The 18,600-nt window shown below is 46.5% G+C and overlaps 1 protein-coding gene across 1 annotated transcript in view; it reads right to left on the minus strand.

Moving 5' to 3' along the window:
- Positions 1-342: 342 nt before the first annotated feature.
- The window catches only part of LOC136613053 (NACHT, LRR and PYD domains-containing protein 1b allele 2-like), a 517,886-nt gene continuing 499,628 nt past the window's right edge, over positions 343-18,600 (minus strand). The window contains exons 10-13 of the mRNA XM_066593875.1: positions 12,959-13,084; positions 7,068-7,212; positions 2,792-2,842; positions 343-1,576 (exon numbers count right to left, since the gene is read on the minus strand). Coding sequence (XP_066449972.1) covers positions 1,230-1,576; positions 2,792-2,842; positions 7,068-7,212; positions 12,959-13,084 — 669 coding nt within the window. The 3' untranslated portion in view covers positions 343-1,229. The remainder of the gene's footprint in view (positions 1,577-2,791; positions 2,843-7,067; positions 7,213-12,958; positions 13,085-18,600) is intronic.

Consider the following 18,600-nt stretch of genomic DNA (forward strand, 5'->3'; position numbering starts at 1 on the left):
CACAGCACAGTCTCTCTTGCTTGATCTCTCTACTTTCTACATTCTTTTCTGGCCTTTTCCCTCTGCCACTCCCCTCTCTCTTTTATCTATTCCAGCTCAGCTAACCCATGCTTAAGACCTATCTACCAATGCCAGGGCAGCTATCTTCCAGCTAGCTGACAGACCGATAGGGACAAGATAGGGTTTTCTAACAGAGTGAGTGACAAAACAAACAAACTTTAATGTCCTAAAGTCATAAATACATTAAAGGCTTTTACCTACTAGCGTTTTTTTTTAATGCTGTGATATCGCTGCATTTTTTCCAATTGTACATTCTAGTGTTAAAATCACATTGCACAAAAATCACAGAAGCCCAAACTTGCAATTTTTGTGTGATGCAATTTCAACATTAGAAAATCCCATTGAAAAAAATGCAGCAATATCGCAGCGTAAAAATAAACGCTAGTGAGTAAAAGCCCCAAGGCAGTAACCACACTGTTTTTTGGAGTCTACAAATCCTGTGCACTACAAAAGATTCCTACAAAAGTTCTTGCCCGATCATTAGGCTTTGTAAAATACCATTACCCACTATAATGCAGAGTTACTGTACATAGGCAACTTTTTTCTCTTCTATTCAATTGTAAAGGCTCAACTAACTCCTTAATTGTGTCTACTACACCAGAAAAATTCAATATCAATGAAGTGAAAGTACCCAATGGAAGGCAAGTTCATCAGATTGCCCAGCCTTGTGATTTGCTAAGGGGCATTCTCAATATTGCTGATTTTGTCAAGTTGTAGGGCCAGCACAGCTACAATAGTTTGTCACTTGCTAATTATTGCACCCAGTATATTTAAAAGAAATCTGTCAGTAGGTTTGCTGATGCTTTAGGGCAGGGCTAAAGTGTACATTCATATGGGATGTTCCTATCACTAGGAGTGACCAAATCAACTCTAATTCCATGGCACCGCAACTGCCCTGGAGGGGGCGTACCCACTAAAGTGCTCTCCATAGAGCTGTGTATATAGTTTCCTCAGAATATACACAGTTCTCACTGTTAATGTAGGTTAATTGTTCATGTTTCAATGCCCAAAAACTCATAATTAGCTCCAGAGATAATTGGTCTGGTTCAGTGTGAGTCCTGGGATGTTCTGTTGTCATTGCTCCTGGACCTAAATATTATGTGAGGAGCCGGTCTGGAGGGGTTGGTTTAATGCTGTTAATTATAGTATATTTCTTTTCAGTCACATTTTCAGTAGAGGATACATTTGAAGGTTTTAGCCGATGCATGAGATTTCCTATATTCTGCAGGGACTTTGTTTTCCAGGTACTTGATGGTGCGATAGTTATGTTTTCTCAGAGCCTGGTAGACTTTGTCTTTGTCGTCATTCCCCCAGCCTCTCATATAGTCATAAAGCTTCCTCATCTGTTCTGATTTGGTATTTTGGCTGCGCACACTGTCATACTGTTCATCTGTTAATAGACCTAGAGACAAGAGATCATCTAGAACACAGTATACTACAGAGATCACACGGATAAGATCCGCACGGTTTTTATCCACAAAATGGACATTCTCTTCTGGGAAATGCTGCGAGTCTCCTGTAATGAGAAATATTATTTATGCCACAATCATTTACAACCTCTTTCTACACCCCACATAACCAGAAAATGTTCTCCATACCACTGAAGACATCTTTCTATCTACTGGACACAAGGTCATGTATCCCACAAAATAGAAGTTTCATGCCACCAGGCACCAAGTAATATAGTCTACCTTCACTCAGCCACCACGGATGATGAGATTTACTCACAGATCCACTGTGCATAAGAACAATCAATTCCAAGACAGTCAATGACTCCAAACTCCTGCCAACACATCACTGAATAAACTGGTATCCACCAAGTATTGGCTTATGATTATTGAACTGACCATAGTGGTTGAAAAACTTCCCATGTCAATGACCCGTAAAACCCAAGTGCAGAATATTCTCTCCTATTGCGGCTTCCATCTCAGGCAAAAGGATTTAAAGAGGACCTGCCACCCAAACTTGAGTATCATGTTTCTTTTACAATTCAATAGTCCTTTTTCCATCCAAAAAAAAAATCAGGACCAATTAAAAAAGTAAAAGAAAAGCATCCCATACTGCAGCATGAATTCTCCAACTTTTCTGAAGAAGTTAATAACTGGGTTTCATTCTCCAGGCAACTCCCTTTGCATCAGTCTCAGAATGCATAATCTCACAAGTTATAGTGAGAGGTCACATTCTGATAAAGAGAAAGCTATTTACTGCTTTAATACAGTAGTTAAATATAGATCTCACAATAACTTGTGGCCTCTTGGTTTCTAAAACTCTCTGATGCTGCAGGGGTTGCTGGGAGGACTAGGGAATGATGGTAAAATGAAACCCAGGAGTAAATGGCTGATTTTTTTCAAAAAAATCTGAGGATTCATGGGGCATCTTGTAATGAGTCTCAACGAATAAAGTTTGTATCGGGGCAGTTGTGGGGGAATGTAGCTATTAAGTTGCAAAATAAAGATACTCAAGTTTAGGTGGTACGTCCTCTTTAACAAGACACAACACTACTGATAAAGTATTATTGTAAGCACAGTAATCTCAATATATGTATTAGTTCATCTACATACATAATGTGTATTGTTTTACTCGTATAATTGTCGACAACCTTCAAGAATGAAGCTATGGCAACTCGTGCTGCCTTTCACCTTTTCCCCATGAGATACGAGTCATGTCTCTGCTCGAGGTTCCATTAGAATTATACGGTATCATTTACTATGTATATAAAGTCGGAACATACCCGGCTGAATCTTGAGCCTCGACATTAGAGATGGTAAGCCTAGCATTTCCTCTAAAGACAGAAAAAGAGAAAAAATATTAGTTCTATTTACGCCCCATATATAGTGAGTTGTGATGCCCGGTGTGATCTGATACATTTCTATCATCGACAGCAGGAACCTTTTCAGTAATTTGTCCTACAGCAGCTCTTCTTTAGGATTGGACCAAAAGGACTAGTCTTCACTCACCACACACCAGTAAGCCTTAGGCACCCATGACCGTGTCAGTGGTTCGTCAGTTGTCCTTCCTTGGAGCACTTATGGTAGATACTAACCACTGCATACTTGGAACACCCAACAAAAACAGCTGTTCTGGAGATGCTCTGACCCAGTTGTCTACATATCGCAATTTGACCTTCGGCAAAGTCACTCAGGTCCTTACACATGACTATCTTTCCTGTTTCCAAATCATTAAGTTCAAGGACTGGCTGTTCACTTTCTGCCTGATTTATTTCACCTCTTGAAAACACCATTTTAATGAAGTACTGCTAGTCTGAAAGAGAATGTGAGCTGGGGTTTAATTTAGTACATACTTATCATTGTAGCATATTGCAAAGTAGTGCCATGGGATCAATCAAGATACCTGGTGTAGGCAGGCAGAGAATGCTACTTGTCTGTGCTGATCATGCGAGGCAGATATATTGCCTGTGCACTTAACAAGCAGGGAAGGAGATGACTAGTGGTCAAGCATATAGAAGGTGATGAAATTTAGTTTTTTCACATTGTTCAATACAGTGTTGGGATGTCTTTGGCCTCAATGACTGCAGTAACTCTCCTAGGCTGACTTTCCACGAAATTCCGATAGGTGTGTGGAATTATTTGCCTCGATTCATGGAGAAGGGCTTCAGATAGTGATATAGGGGATGATGGACGTGTTGGATGTGCACAGATACAGCATTCCAGTTTGTTCCAAAGATGCTTGATGGGATTGAGATCCTGACTTTGGGCTGGCCATGTTAGTTTTCGGATGTTTTGTTCCTCAAATCAAGCCTCAATACTGTGTGCTATATGACATGGTGCTTGGTTATGTTGGTAGAAAGACCACACTGTACCAAAAGTATTGCTGCAGGGAAGGTAATGGCTCATTGTTTAGAATGTATCTGCATATATTGACATTGAGGATGGACTTCACTATAACCAATGGCCCTAGTTCTTCCCAGCAAAAACACTGCTGCAACACAGCAGAACTTCCTCTAAACTTCACAGTTGGGATGATGCAGTCATATAAAAAATGCTACCCAGGCAACTGCTAAGTCCGGCTATCCGATCAGAAGACAATGTACTGTGATTCAGCTATCCATAATACTTGCTTCCATTCATTTACAGTCTGATGCTCCAAGCACCATCACAGGCATCTCTATGCATTCACTGTTGTGATGTTGGACCTGTATGTAGTCAGTCGTCCATGATAACATTTCACATGCAGTTCCCAACAGTTGGTTCTGATGCGAATGGCCTGTTAGACCTTCTGAGCAATTGTTTAGGCAGATGATGTGCATGATGGCTTCACAGCTCTTACAAGGCTTCATTGTCTATGTTCTATCAGTTTATGAAGTCTCCCCAAACATGACTTCACTGCACACACCAGATGTTTTCCATGACTAAAAATCATTGTCTACACTGGGCTTTGGAAGGACCAAAAGACCTGCAATGTCCCATACTGAGGTGACATCCCACCACCATACCCTGTTGGAAGTCTGTCAGCTCTAGACCTGGTGATATTTGATGGTTTCTGTACTGGGATATGCCTGTGTGGTACTCTCCTTTATACCTAATGCTCACACATATGATTTGGCTTATCCCCCTTTGCCTGATGGCAAAGATTAGAGGGGACCCAATACTTTTGTCAACAAAGTTTAGACTGTATAGTTCAAAACATTTTAAAGGGAAATGTCAGGTCATTTTGGGGCCCTAATTCAGCAATATTCTTTATTACATGAACCAATAATGTCAAAGCCAACCTGAGAGGTAACACTTAAAGGGGTGGTCCGGCCACACAGGGTAAATTTTTTTTTTATAAAAATGCTGCTTCCCTTTCAGTAAGGATAGTATCACACAGCATACAGGGGCTTAAACAGGCAGGCAGATCACCTGGAGTGTCAGTTTCTTACTTTAGAATCTGATGTTCACTGCAGCTTTCAAAGATGGCGCCTCTGTGCTGCTTTCCCACAATGCTCTGCGCTTTCCCTCTTCTGTGCGCGCGCTCCCGATGGCAGTAAGAGGCATGAAAAGGCAGGATTTCCTGGCCTCGCTCCTCTCCCGTCATAGCTCTGCCCACGACACACCCACCTTTATTGAACTGATCTACAGTCTCTCCCGCCCGGGCCCCGCCCCCTGCTGTACACAGTACTTAGAGGGGGCGTGGCCAGGGAGACTGTCTGTTATACACTCATGGTTCTAGATAAAATCCTACCATGAGAATAAACAGCAGTACTGTGTAACGTGAATGGAGAGGGGCGGGGGAGAAAACTTTCCTGCAGCCCCCCCCCACTATGAAACAAGCCTACTTGCTCGACAGGGGACCCCCAACCCCTTCCCCCAGCACAAGTAACACTGACAGCCCCCATCCCCCCACCACAAGTAACACACACAGCCCCTCGACCCGGACCCCCCCTCCCGACGGCGACTAGTTGTCAGCACTCCGACCCAGCGGCAAATAGTTGTCAGCACCCCGACTAGTTGTCAGCACTCCGACCCAGCGGCGACTAGTTGTCAGCACCCCGACCCCCGGCGGCGACTAGTTGTCAGCACCCCGACCCCCGGCAGAGACTAGTTGTCAGCCCCCCCGACCCCCGGTGGCGACCAGTTGTCAGCACCCCCGACGGCAACCAGTTGTCAGCACCCCAACCCGATTAGTTGTCAGCACCCCCGACCCCCGGCGGCGACCAGTTGACAGCACCCTCAACCCCCGGCGGCGACCAGTTGACAGCACTCCCGACCGCCGGCGGCGACCAGTAGACAGCACCCCGACCGTGACCAGTTGTCAGCACTGCGAGCCCCGGCGGCGACTAGTTGTCAGCACCCTGATACCAGCAGCGACTAGTTGTCAGAACCCCGACCCGACTAGTTGTTAGCACCCTGACCTGACTAGTTGTCAGCACCCCGACCCCAGTGGTGACTAGTTGTCAGAACCCTGACCCGACTAGTTATCAGCACCCTAACCCGAGTAGTTGCCAGCACCCCGACCCCCGGCGGCGACTAGTTGTCAGCACCCCGACCCCCGGCGGTGACTAGTTGTGAACACCCCGACCCCCAGCGGCGACTAGTTGTCAGCACCCCAACCCCAGCAGCGACTACTTGTCAGCACCCCAACCCCAGCAGCGACTAGTCGTCAGCACCCGACCCGACTAGTTGTCAGCACCCCGACCCGACTAGTTGTCAGCCCCCCGACAGCGACTAATGTCAGCAACCCGACCCGACTAGTTGTCAGCACCCCGAACCCCCGCAGCGACTTGTTGTCAGTAGCCCGACCCCAATGGTGACTAGTTGTCAGCACCCCGACTAGTTGTCAGCATCCTAACTATTCAAAATAGTCACAGCTCACCTCCTCTGCTCCCTGCACAGATCAGATTACACTGAGAGAAGACAACTCCTCTGAGCAAGTGTAATGTGACCATGCCCTGCCTCCCCCCCCCCCCCCAGGTACTGTAATTTGACAGCACCCCAAACCCCTCCCTTCACTCCCCCTCGCTACTATAATGTGACAGCACGCCCCTAGTGTAAAGTGACTGAACCCCACAGCGCCTCCCCGCTAGTATAATGTGACAGCACCCCCCCCCCCCCCACTAGTGTAATGTTACAGCACCCGCCCGGTACTATAATGTTACAGCATACCACCCCCTGGCTCTAGTATAATGTGACTACAACTTCCCCCTCCCTACTACCTCGCTGGTGTAATGTGACAGCAACCCCCTTCCCTGAGCAAGTGCAATGTGCCCCCCACCCACCTCTGGCAGAAGAAAGAAATTTGTCGTAACCAGGGATAACAGAAAGGTAAGCACAGGGGGGGGGGGGGGGCACTCTTCTTGGTAAGTATAAACCTTTTGTTTGGCTCATTTACAATGTACATTGTATATTACAAAGTGCATTGTAATGGCCAAACAGAAGTCCATACATACACTTGCTATGGCCGGACAACACTTTAAGCCTTATACAAGCTAATAGCAGAGATACTGAGAACAGCTAGTACAGTTGCCAACATTAATATAGGAGATGTTTTGCTTCATTGCTTTCCATTACCTGCAGATACCATAGTTTCCCAGACTGTAATGTCTTTATCTTCCGGATGTACAGACACATTAACTTCTGTGTTCTTCTCCCCATTTATATTGATTTCTATGAAGGGGTGTATTTCCAAGGGGCAGTGACTCTCAAATAGCAAAGTCTACAATACAGACAATAATTAGGTGCATTTACAACGCTCATGTAATACATGTAATTATAATTTGAGGGCACATTTATCCCAACTGCAATAACAGAGAAAGAGGTTGGCTTAGTTATTAACCCCTTAATGACCAGCCCATAGTGTTTTTACGTCCTCAGCAAGTGGGCTTTATTCTCTGAGGACGTAAAAACATGCGTCCTGCAGAGAATAAAGCCCCGTGGGCTGAGGACGTGACAGCTCCATGCTGTCGGTGTACACAGATAGCCGACAGCATGGAGCTGTCATCCCGGGTTGCGGGGACCCCCCGGCATTGCGATCGGCGCTATCCAATGGATAGCGCTGATCGCAAAAAAAAGTTTAAAAAAAGTTAAAGATTCAGCTGCCCTGATGGATCGGAACCATCAGGGCAGCTGAAAATACTCACCGAGCTTCCCCGATGTCTGCCGCGGAGAATGGGTCCCCTGGGACCCGGCGCGGCTCTTCTGCGCATGCGCGCCAGACGAATGACGTCACGCGCATGCGCAGAAGAATGGGAAGCCCGGGGAATTTAAAATCTCCTGGTTCCCGGCTCCTGAAGGTAGCCGGGAACCAGGAGATGTCCCCGGGGACCGCGGCGAGCGGTTCCCGGACCCGCGATCGCCGCTATCCACTGGATAGCGGCGATCGCGAAAAAGTGTAAAAAAAAGTAAAATCAGCTTACTTTCACCTCCCCTCATGGATCGGATCCATGAGGGGAGATGAAAATACTCACCCCCGGTCCTCAGCGGCGTCCCGGTCTTCCGGGACCCGAGTAACCTTCTGCACATGCGCGCCCGATGATTGACATCGGGCGCGTGCACAGAAGGGGCTCGAGCCCCGGGAAATTTAAAATCCCTCTGTTCCTGGCTGCCATGTGTAGCCAGGAACAGAGGGATGTCCCTGCAGAGATGATCACTGTTATCCAATGAATAGCAGTGATCATTTAAAGGAAAAAAGTGTAAAAAAAAGTAATAAAAAAAAAAGTGTAAAAAAGTTAAAAAAAAAAAGTTAAAAAAGCTTGCATTTCATCTCCCCCCACGGATCATATCCGTGAGGGAGGATGAAAATACGTACCTAAGGCCCCCGGATTTATCCGCAGACCTTACCACAGCTTCTGCGCACGCGGCCGTCGCCAAAGTGGCAGACGCATGCGCAAAAGCCGTGGATTGCCAGGATAACTTAAAATCTCCCTGCTCCTGGCTACAAAACTTAGCCGAGAGCCTGGAGATTTCACGGGGGGCCACGATGAGCGGTTCCTGATCACATGTTCACCGTTATACAATGGATAACGGCAGTCACGTAAATGTAAAAAAAGAAAAGTTAGTTTCATCTCCCCTCACCGATGCGATCGGTGAGAGGAGATGAAACTTTTTGCCGGAGGCCTCCGTATTTGCACCCCGACACAATCCTCATGCGTGAACTTTCCCGGATTCTGCACATGCGACCGCCGGCAAAACAGCGGACATATGCGCAGGAGTCGGGGAGCACAGGAAATTTAAAATCTCCTTACTCTCAGCGACCAACGGTCGCCGAGAGCCTGGAGCAGTGACGGGTGGCCTCGTTGAGCGGTCGCCGGTCACGTGATAAAAAGGTAGCGATCTACCTTAGGTCGGTCTCACATGACCGGATAGGAATTACGGATTCCGCATGCGTCTGATCCGCGGTAATACGCAGATCAATCGCATTGGATTATACATTTCCGCTCACATCAGCGGGTCGGAATTGTGTAATCCACTCGCAGAAAAGAGAACGCAGCAGGTTCTATTTTACCGCGGATATCCGCAACATAGAGCCCATTGTGCTCCATGGTCGTGGATATACCCGCAGCCCATACGCAACTATGTTGTATACGGGCTGCGGGTACCCGCGTCATCGCTAAGCGACGTCGTGGGAAATACAAACAACAAAAAAAGTACTGTGCATGACCGCCTGTGTGAGTAGGCAGTTATGCGCAGTACATTATGCGGTTGTACACAGGGTCACGGCCGGGCTCACAGCTGGGATCCGCTGCGGGCCTCCGCAAGCGGATTCCACCTACGGCTGCGTGAGCCCGGCGTTATTCAGACCGCTACCTGTAATCCGTAATTTACAAGCAGCCCCGGGAACGTTCGCCTTCCTGCAGTTCCAGGAGCAGCTTGTTGAGCGCCTTCTGTGTGAGACCGCCGCACCTCATCAAGCTTACAAAGCCTCACAGAGGGCCACTTTTTACACCCCATACCCACTACTGAGGTCACGAAATACCTCAAGCGAGAGAGGAGGGGGGGATACACGGTTTTCTTGCCCCATGTGCCCAACCCAATCAGCCTCCGTAATTACCCCTGTCTTCGGACATAAAATGCGGTTTATATTATTACTTTTATCTAATATTTAGGGAATGCCAAAAAATTGGGATGGCCGGGGGGGGGGGGGGGGGTATTTTTAGGAAGTCAATTTTTATTCCGTACAAGTGGGCAATGGGGCCTGGAATTTATTCAGTTGTTCCCTGAAATCCAGCGGGCATTCCCTCCATTATGGGCCTAGCCATGTGTCCTGTAAGTAGATTAGGGCCACAAGGGGTATTTTTTTGAACACGGGACAAACAGGGGTACCCATTTTGGGGTGAACGTCTTCATTCCTATGTACACTGTACAAAAAAACTGTTTTTAAATTGACAAAATTGTCAAAAAAATGAAAATCGTAATTTTTTCCTTCTGCTTTGCTTAGATTCAGTCAAACACTGTGGGGTCAAAATATGCAGTGCACCCCTAGATGAATTCGTTAAGGGGTCTAGTTTTCAAAATGGGGTCATTTGTGGGGGTTCTTTATCGTTTTGGCCGCTCAGTGTCTCTACAAGTGGGCAATGGGGCCTGGAATTTATTCAGTTGCACCCTGAAATCCAACGGGTGCTCCTTCCATTATAGGCCTAGCCATGTTTCCTTTAAGTAGATTAGGGCCACAATGGGTATATTTCTGAACACGTGACAAACGGGGGTACCCATTTTGGGGTGAACGTCTTCATTCCTATGTACACTGTATGAAAAAAACTGTTTTTAAATTGACACAATTGCCAAAAAAATGAAAATCATAATTTTTTCCTTCTGCTTGGCTTAGATTCATTCAAAAACTGTAAAGTCAAAAAAGTCATCGTACCCCTAGATGAATTCGTTAAGGGGTCTAATTTTCAAAATGGGGTCACTTGTGGGGGTTGTCCATCGTTTTGGTTTCTCAAGGGCTCTACAAGTGGGCAATGGGGACTAAATCTCCTTCAAGGAAAATTTCTGTTCCGAAAGCCACCGGTTGCTCCTTTCATTTTGGGCCCCATTCTGCATACAGCCGTAATACTAGGGCCACAATGGGAATATTTCTAAACACAGGACAAATAGGGGTACCCATTTTGGGGTGTAAGTCTTCATTCATATATGTGCTGTACAAAAAAAACTGCTTTTAAAATGACAGAATTACCAAAAAAATGAAAATCATAATTTTTTTCCTTTGGCTTGGCTTAGATTCATTCAAAAACTGTGAAGTCAAAAAAGTCATCGTACCCCTAGATAAATTTGTTAAGGGGTCTACTTTTCAAAATGGGGTCACTTGTGGGGGTTCTCCATTGTTTTGGTCACTCAATGGCTCTACAAGTGGGCAATAGGGCCTAAATCTCCTTCAAGCAAAATTTCTGTTTCGAAAGCCCCCGGTTGCTCCTTTCATTTTGGGCCCCATTGTGCATACAGATGTAATACTAGGGCCACAATGGGTATGTTTCTGAGCACGGGACAAACAGGGGTATCCATTCTGGGGTGCAAATCCTCATTTTCATGTGTACTATAGAAAAAAGTCCTGTCTTTAAAATGACATATTTGCAAAAATATGAAATTTTAGTTTTTCTCTTCTAAATTGCATTGACTCCTGAAAAAAAACTGTGGGGTTAAAATACTCATGACACCCCTCAGTGAATACGCTAAGGGGTGTAGTTTTTAAAATGGGGTCACTTGTGGGGGTATCTATCATTTTGACTCCTATGAGCCTTTCCAATCTTGGCTTGGTGTAGGAAAACAAAGTGTTCCTCAAAATGCTGAAAAGTAATGTTAAATTTGTACGTCTCCTAAATGGTTTAAAAAAAAAAAAAAAAGTTTTTTCAATGTGCGCCCAAAATAAAGTAAATGGGTGGAAATATTTATCTTAGCAAAAATTTCTATATTATGTTTGCACATATTTGAGATATTGCAGTTGGAAATGTGAAAAAAATGACGATTTAAAAAAAAAAAAAATTCCCAATTTTGGCGCTTTTAATAAATAAACACAAATTCTATCGGTCTTTTTTTTCTGCCTAAATGAAGTACAACATGTGGCGAAAAAACAATGTCAGAATCACTTGGATATGCAAAACCTTTCTAGTGTTTTTCCATGTTAAAGTGACATGTGTCAGATTTGCAAAATTTGGCCTGGTCATTAAGGCGCAAACAGGCTTGGTCACTAAGGGGTTAAGATGGTCTGTGACGTCAAGCTGACGAGACATTGGGTGATGTAATAAGACAATGACCCAAAGCACAGAAGTAATCGACTAAATACTTAAAATAGAATGGTCAAGTCACTCTTGGCCTAAGGGCGCCCACCCACTGGCGTTTGCGATTTTCGTGCGTGAAAAACGCAGCGTTTTCTGCACACTTTTGGCGCATTTTTCACGGCGTTTTTTGCGGCATTTTCGCGCCTTTTCCGTTAATTTCCATTGACATTCATGGGTGCATTAAGAGAAAAATAAGGACACATATGCAACTGACAGTTCCTATGTTAAAAATTGCAACGGACCAAAAAAAAAAAACACCAGTGGACAGGAACACATTCTATACTAATTGCTCTTGAGAAAAAACGCAAAACGCAAAGGAAAAAAAATCGCCAGTGGGTGGGAGCCCTTAAATGTCAGTCTTATGGCAGGTTTTACCTGTCTGCAGAGAGTCCAGCCGCAGCTTGTCTTGAAGTGTTTAATGGCCGTGCATGCACACCACTTCTCCATTCACTTCAATGGGACTGCCAGAGATAACTCAGCTATGTCCAGTGTTCCCATTTAAAGAAATGGACCAGTGGGGTGCATGCGGGATCACCACTGCCATACACTGTGCTATGAGCCATGGCTGGACTCTTTGCATAACAGGTAAAACACATAATGCCGTTAAATCTACAAGTTATTAAACTTAAAAGTTCACTTTTTCTAACTGCACTGTGAATTTTACTCATTGTGCTCAATAAAAAGACACGAGTGGTAAAACTATTACTCTGTACATAGTTTTTGGCAATAATTCTGGCTTGGATAACAAATCACATTTTTTTTGTAATCTGTGCATAAATCAGGGAGATTCCAATGGGTTCACTTATATTTTCTTGCAACTGCATACGTGCCCCTTTTTTGTCTTTGAAACAAGTATAGTAAAATATGAAAGTGAACTGGATGTATAGCTGAGCAGAGATTTACTTAACTGGGATAACTTTATGTAACAAGTTATCTTAAGCCATTTAAAAGGCAAAGAAACTGCGCACCAGAACGTTTTTGTTACATGTTGGGAATTAAGTTAAACTTTGCAACATTTGCAGCACATCTAATTACAATGGTCAGATAATCCGCAAAAATAAGCAGCCTTTACAAAGTTTACTTCAATGTTTTAATTTTGTTTTTTATATTGTATATTTAGAGTCTCTAAAACTGCTTGTAGAAAAAAGACTTACAAGAGAGTCGCTAGATTCATCACAAATAATGTACCTTGGGAATCACACGTGCAATCTGAGGGCCATTAATTCTGTATTTCTTCTTAAAATACACGGATTCTGTCTGAGGAGGTTTATAAATTCTCTGACATGAATGCCTGGCCTCTTCACGCTCAACCTCCTATAGGAGACCAAATCAAATTACATTATTTTACAAATGTTATATGTAGCCCATGTACTAAATAATTCTTAAAGTGTCATTTTCATTATTCTCGTGGAAGGACTAGGTGGTTCACACAAGCATTACTTGCTCTGCCTTTACAGTTCAGGATTCTCACTGAATAATCAAAATTGTACTCAGATGAAGCCCTGAATGGATCCGTTGACTGTAAAGGGGATTTCCCACAACTTAAAATTGCTTCACAACCATTCTGTACTTTCTGGTTTCTGCTGACCAGGACATGTGACTGCTGCAGCCAATCACTGGTCATACCAGTGACCGTCTGAATCAAACATTGGACAGTGGTTGTTAAGCAGTTTTTAGTTGTGGAAAAACCCCTTTTGGTAGACAAACATAGGCCGAAGGTACTAACTGCTCTCAGTTTGACATGCTAGTAGTTTGTTTCCATCAATTTTGGAAGAAATTGTAACTTGGTCAACTACAATATTGTGTCTTTCAAAAATGCCAGAAAAACAGAAAGCATATCAGTAAAATATGTAACAAAGTGGTGCTCACCCACAATCACTGTCCAAGTCTTCACAAATGAGATGAACCAAGTCCATGGAAAGATTCCATGAGCGGAATTAATCAGTAGAGGGAAATAATCAGCCCCAATCCATCGATAAAATCTTTAATGCTTCATTGGAATTTCAGGTACAACAAGCTCTCAACAGCAGCCTTACCATGCTTCCACATTTTGAGCTCTTACTCATAGCAGGACATCTGCTAGTATGTTTGGTTGGGCAACTGCTTAGAGCAACTTTTATCTGAAATTTCAATAAAGCATGAAGGTTTTACCCATAGATTGGTGCGGATCATTTTCCTCTACAGAAGCCAAGTCAGACTGAGACTAAAGTTTGTGCCTTGGGTCTTCATTTGACTAATTAAAGTTAATGGCTTTATCAAGGTTCCATCTGAATATCGATTCCACCTATTCAAACAGGCTGGGATGGGAAGGCACAGAATACACCAAAACACAGTGAAGAATGCAGCCTAATGTAAATACATAGGGCTAAATATTACTACCCATAGTGCTAATATAATACCAGCCATAGTGATGCTGCCATCCATAACGTAAATAAACCACTCATGAATATATTATTTCACCCCTTAGTAACCAAAAAAATTGCACCTGTATAAAATAGGACATCGCATCGCAAAACGCAACTAAAATTCGCACATAAAGTGCAGTGCCATCGGTATCCCCTGCTGCGACTCTGACAGATGCAGCAGGGAATTCCTTGGATGTGAAACCCCTGGCTGCTGTTACAGGCAGCACTCAGCTGTCATTCAATGAATGGCTGAGCACTGCCTGTGATTGGCTGAATTCTCAGCTAATCAGACAGTGCAGGAGGACCAAGCGGCTAGACATGCCTGAGCCCAGCAGTAGCAGAGAGATGAGTATGTGTGTATGTGTGTGTATATATATATACATACACATTAGAGATGAGCGAGCCCCAAAATGCTCGGGTGCTCGTTACTCGAGACGAACTTTTCGCGATGCTCGAGGGTTCATTTCAAGTAACGAACCCCATTGAAGTCAATGGGCGACCCGAGCATTTTTGTATATCGCCGATGCTCGCTAAGGTTTTCGTTTGTGAACATCTGGGCAATTCAAGAAAGTGATGGGAACGACACAGCAACGGATAGGGCAGGCGAGGGGCTACATGTTGGGCTGCATCTCAAGTTCACAGGTCCCACTATTAAGCCACAATAGCGGCAAGAGTGCCCCCCCCCCTCCCAACAACAAAGCACAATAACTGTCTGCATGACACTCCGCTGCCACTTCTCCTGGGTAACATGCTGCCCAACCCCCCCCCCCCCTTCATGACCCAGTGTCCACAGCGCACACCAAACTGTCCCTGCCCAGCCTTCAGCTGCCCTCATGCCACACCACCCTCATGTCTATTTATAAGTGCGTCTGCCATGAGGAGGAACCACAGGCACACACTGCAGAGGGTTGGCACGGCTAGGCAGCGACCCTCTTTAAAAGGGGCGGAGCGATAGCGCACAATGCTGTACAGAAGCAATGAGAAATATAATCCTGTGCCACTGCCATCAGGAGCTGCACACGTGGGCATAGCAATGGGGAACCTATGCGCCACACACTATTCATTCTGTCAAGGTGTCTGCATGCCCCAGTCAGACCGCGGTTTTTTATAAATAGTCACAGCCAGGTACAACTCCGCAATGGGAATTCCGTGTGCACCCACAGCATGGGTGGCTCCCTGAAACCCACCAGCGGTACATAAATGTATCCCATTGCAGTGCCCATCACAGCTGAGGTAATAATGTCATCTTTAATGCAGGTGGGCTTCGGCCCACACTGCATGCCCCAGTCAGACTGGGGTTCTTTAGAAGTGGACACATGCAGTTACAACTCCCTGTGGACCCACAGCATGGGTGGCTCCCTGGAACCCACCGGCGGTACATAAATATATCCCATTGCATTGCCCATCACAGCTGAGGTAATAATGTCATGTTTAATGCAGGTGGGCTTCCGCCCACACTGCATGCCCCAGTCAGACTGGGGTTCTTTAGAAGTGGACACATGCAGTTACAACTCCCTGTGGACCCACAGCATGGGTGGCTCCCTGGAACCCACCGGCGGTACATAAATATATCCCATTGCATTGCCCATCACAGCTGAGGTAATAATGTCATGTTTAATGCAGGTGGGCTTCCGCCCACACTGCATGCCCCAGTCAGACTGGGGTTCTTTAGAAGTGGACACATGCAGTTACAACTCCCTGTGGACCCACAGCCTGGGTGGGTGCCAGGAAGCCACCGGCGGTACATAAATATATCCCATTGCAGTGCCCAACACAGCTGATGTAACGTCAGCTGTAATGCAGGTGGGCTAAAAATTAATTTGATTACACTGTAGGCGAGGGCCCCCAAAAATTGGTGTACCAACAGTACTAATGTACCTCAGAAAAATTGCCCATGCCCAACCAAGAGGGCAGGTGAAACCCATTAATCGCTTTGGTTAATGTGGCTTAATTTGTAACTAGGCCTGGAGGCAGTCCAGTTAAAATAAAAATTGGTTCAGGTGCAAGTTTCAACGCTTTAATGAGCATTGAAACGTATAAACATTGTTTACAAAAGTTATATGACTGAGCCTTGTGGGCCTAAGAAAAATTGCCCGTTCGGCGTGATTACGTGAGGTTTCAGGAGGAGGAGCAGGAGGAGGAGGATGAATATAATACACAGATTGATGAAGCAAAAAGGTCCCCGTTTTTGATGGGGATAGAGAACGATGCTTCCACTCGCGGGTGCAGCCTACGTATTGCTTAGGTATCGCTGCTGTCCGCTGGTGGAGAAGAGAAGTCTGGGGAAATCCAGGCTCTGTTCATCTTGATGAGTGTAAGCCTGTCGGTACTGTCGGTTGACAGGTGGGTACGCTTATCTGTGATGATTCCCCCAGCCGCACTAAACACCCTCTCTGACAAGACGCTAGCCGCAGGACAAGCAAGCACCTCCAGGGCATACAGCGCGAGTTCAGGCCACGTGTCCAGCTTCGACACCCAGTAGTTGTAGGGGGCAGAGGCGTCACGGAGGATGGTCGTGCGATCGGCTACGTACTCCCTCACCATCCTTTTACAGTGCTCCCGCCGACTCAGCCGTGACTGGGGAGCGGTGACACAGTCTTGCTGGGGAGCCATAAAGCTGTCAAGGGCCTTAGAGAGTGTTCCCCTGCCTGTGCTGTACATGCTGCCTGATCTCCACGCCTCCCCTGCTACCTGGCCCTCGGAACTGCGCCTTCGGCCACTAGCGCTGTCGTATGGGAATTTTACCATCAGTTTGTCCGCCAGGGTCCTGTGGTATAGCATCACTCTCGAACCCCTTTACTCTTCGGGTATGAGAGTGGAAAGGTTCTCCTTATACCGTGGGTCAAGCAGTGTGTACACACAGTAATCCGTAGTGGCCAGAATGCGTGTAACGCGAGGGTCACAAGAAAGGCATCCTAACATGAAGTCAGCCATGTGTGCCAGGGTACCTGTACGCAACACATAGCTGTCCTCACTAGGAAGATCACTTTCAGGATCCTTCTCCTCCTCAGGCCATACACGCTGTAATGATGACAGGCAAGCAGCATGTGTACCCTCAGCAGTGGGCCAAGCTCTCTTCCCCCTCCTCCTCATCATCCTCCTCCTCCTCCTCCTCACCGCGCTGAGATATAGACAGGAGGGTGCTCTGACTATGCAGTGACATACTGTCTTCCCCCGGCTCTGTTTCCGAGCGCAAAGCGTCTGACTTTATGCTTTGCAGGGAACTTCTCAAGAGGCATAGCAGAGGAATGGTGACGCTAATGATTGCAGCATCGCCGCTCACCACCTGGGTAGACTCCTCAAACTTTCCAAGGACCAGGCAGATGTCTGCCAACCAGGCCCACTCTTCTGAAAAGAATTGAGGAGGCTGACTCCCACTGCGCCGCCCATGTTGGAGTTGGTATTCCACTATAGCTCTACGCTGCTCATAGAGCCTGGCCAACATGTGGAGCGTAGAGTTCCACCGTGTGGGCATGTTGCACAGCAGTCGGTGCACTGGCAGATTAAACCGATGTTGCAGGGTGCGCAGGGTGGCAGTGTCCGTGTGGGACTTGCGGAAATGTGCGCTGAGCCGGCGCACCTTTCCGAGCAGGTCTGACAAGCGTGGGTAGCTTTTCAGAAAGCGCTGAACCACCAAATTAAAGACGTGTGCCAGGCATGGCACGTGCGTGAGGCTGCCGAGCTGCAGAGCCGCCACCAGGTTACGGCCGTTGTCACACACGACCATGCCCGGTTGGAGGCTCAGTGGCGCCAGCCAGCGGTCGGTCTGCTCTGTCAGACCCTGCAGCAGTTCGTGGGCTGTGTGCCTCTTCTCTCCTAAGCTGAGTAGTTTCAGCACGGCTGGAGGAGGAGGAGGAGGGTGCTTTAGTGGAGGAAGCATACACCGCCGCAGATACCAGCACCGAGCTGGGGCCCGCAATTCTGGGGGTGGGTAGGACGTGAGCGGTCCCAGGCTCTGACTCTGTCCCAGCCTCCACTAAATTCACCCAATGTGCCGTCAGGGAGATATAGTGGCCCTGCCCGCCTGTGCTTGTCCACGTGTCCGTTGTTAAGTGGACCTTGGCAGTAACCGCATTGGTGAGGGCGCGTACAATGTTGCGGGAGACGTGGTCGTGCAGGGCTGGGACGGCACATCGGGAAAAGTAGTGGCGACTGGGAACTGAGTAGCGCTGGGCCGCCGCCGCCATCATACTTTTGAAGGACACTGTTTCCACAATCCTATACGGCAGCATCTCCAGGCTGATAAATTTGGCTATGTGCACGTTTAAGGCTTGAGCGTGCGGGTGTGTGGCGGCGTACTTGCGCTCAAACACTAACGCTAGCAACGGCTGGACTCTGTGCTGACAGACATTGCTAGATGGGGCCGAGGACAGCGAAGGTGACGGTGTGGGTGCAGGCCAGGAGACGGTAGGGCCTGTGTCCTCA

Source organism: Eleutherodactylus coqui, chromosome 2, assembly GCF_035609145.1.
Source record: "Eleutherodactylus coqui strain aEleCoq1 chromosome 2, aEleCoq1.hap1, whole genome shotgun sequence".
Taxonomy (NCBI): Eukaryota; Metazoa; Chordata; class Amphibia; order Anura; family Eleutherodactylidae; genus Eleutherodactylus; species Eleutherodactylus coqui.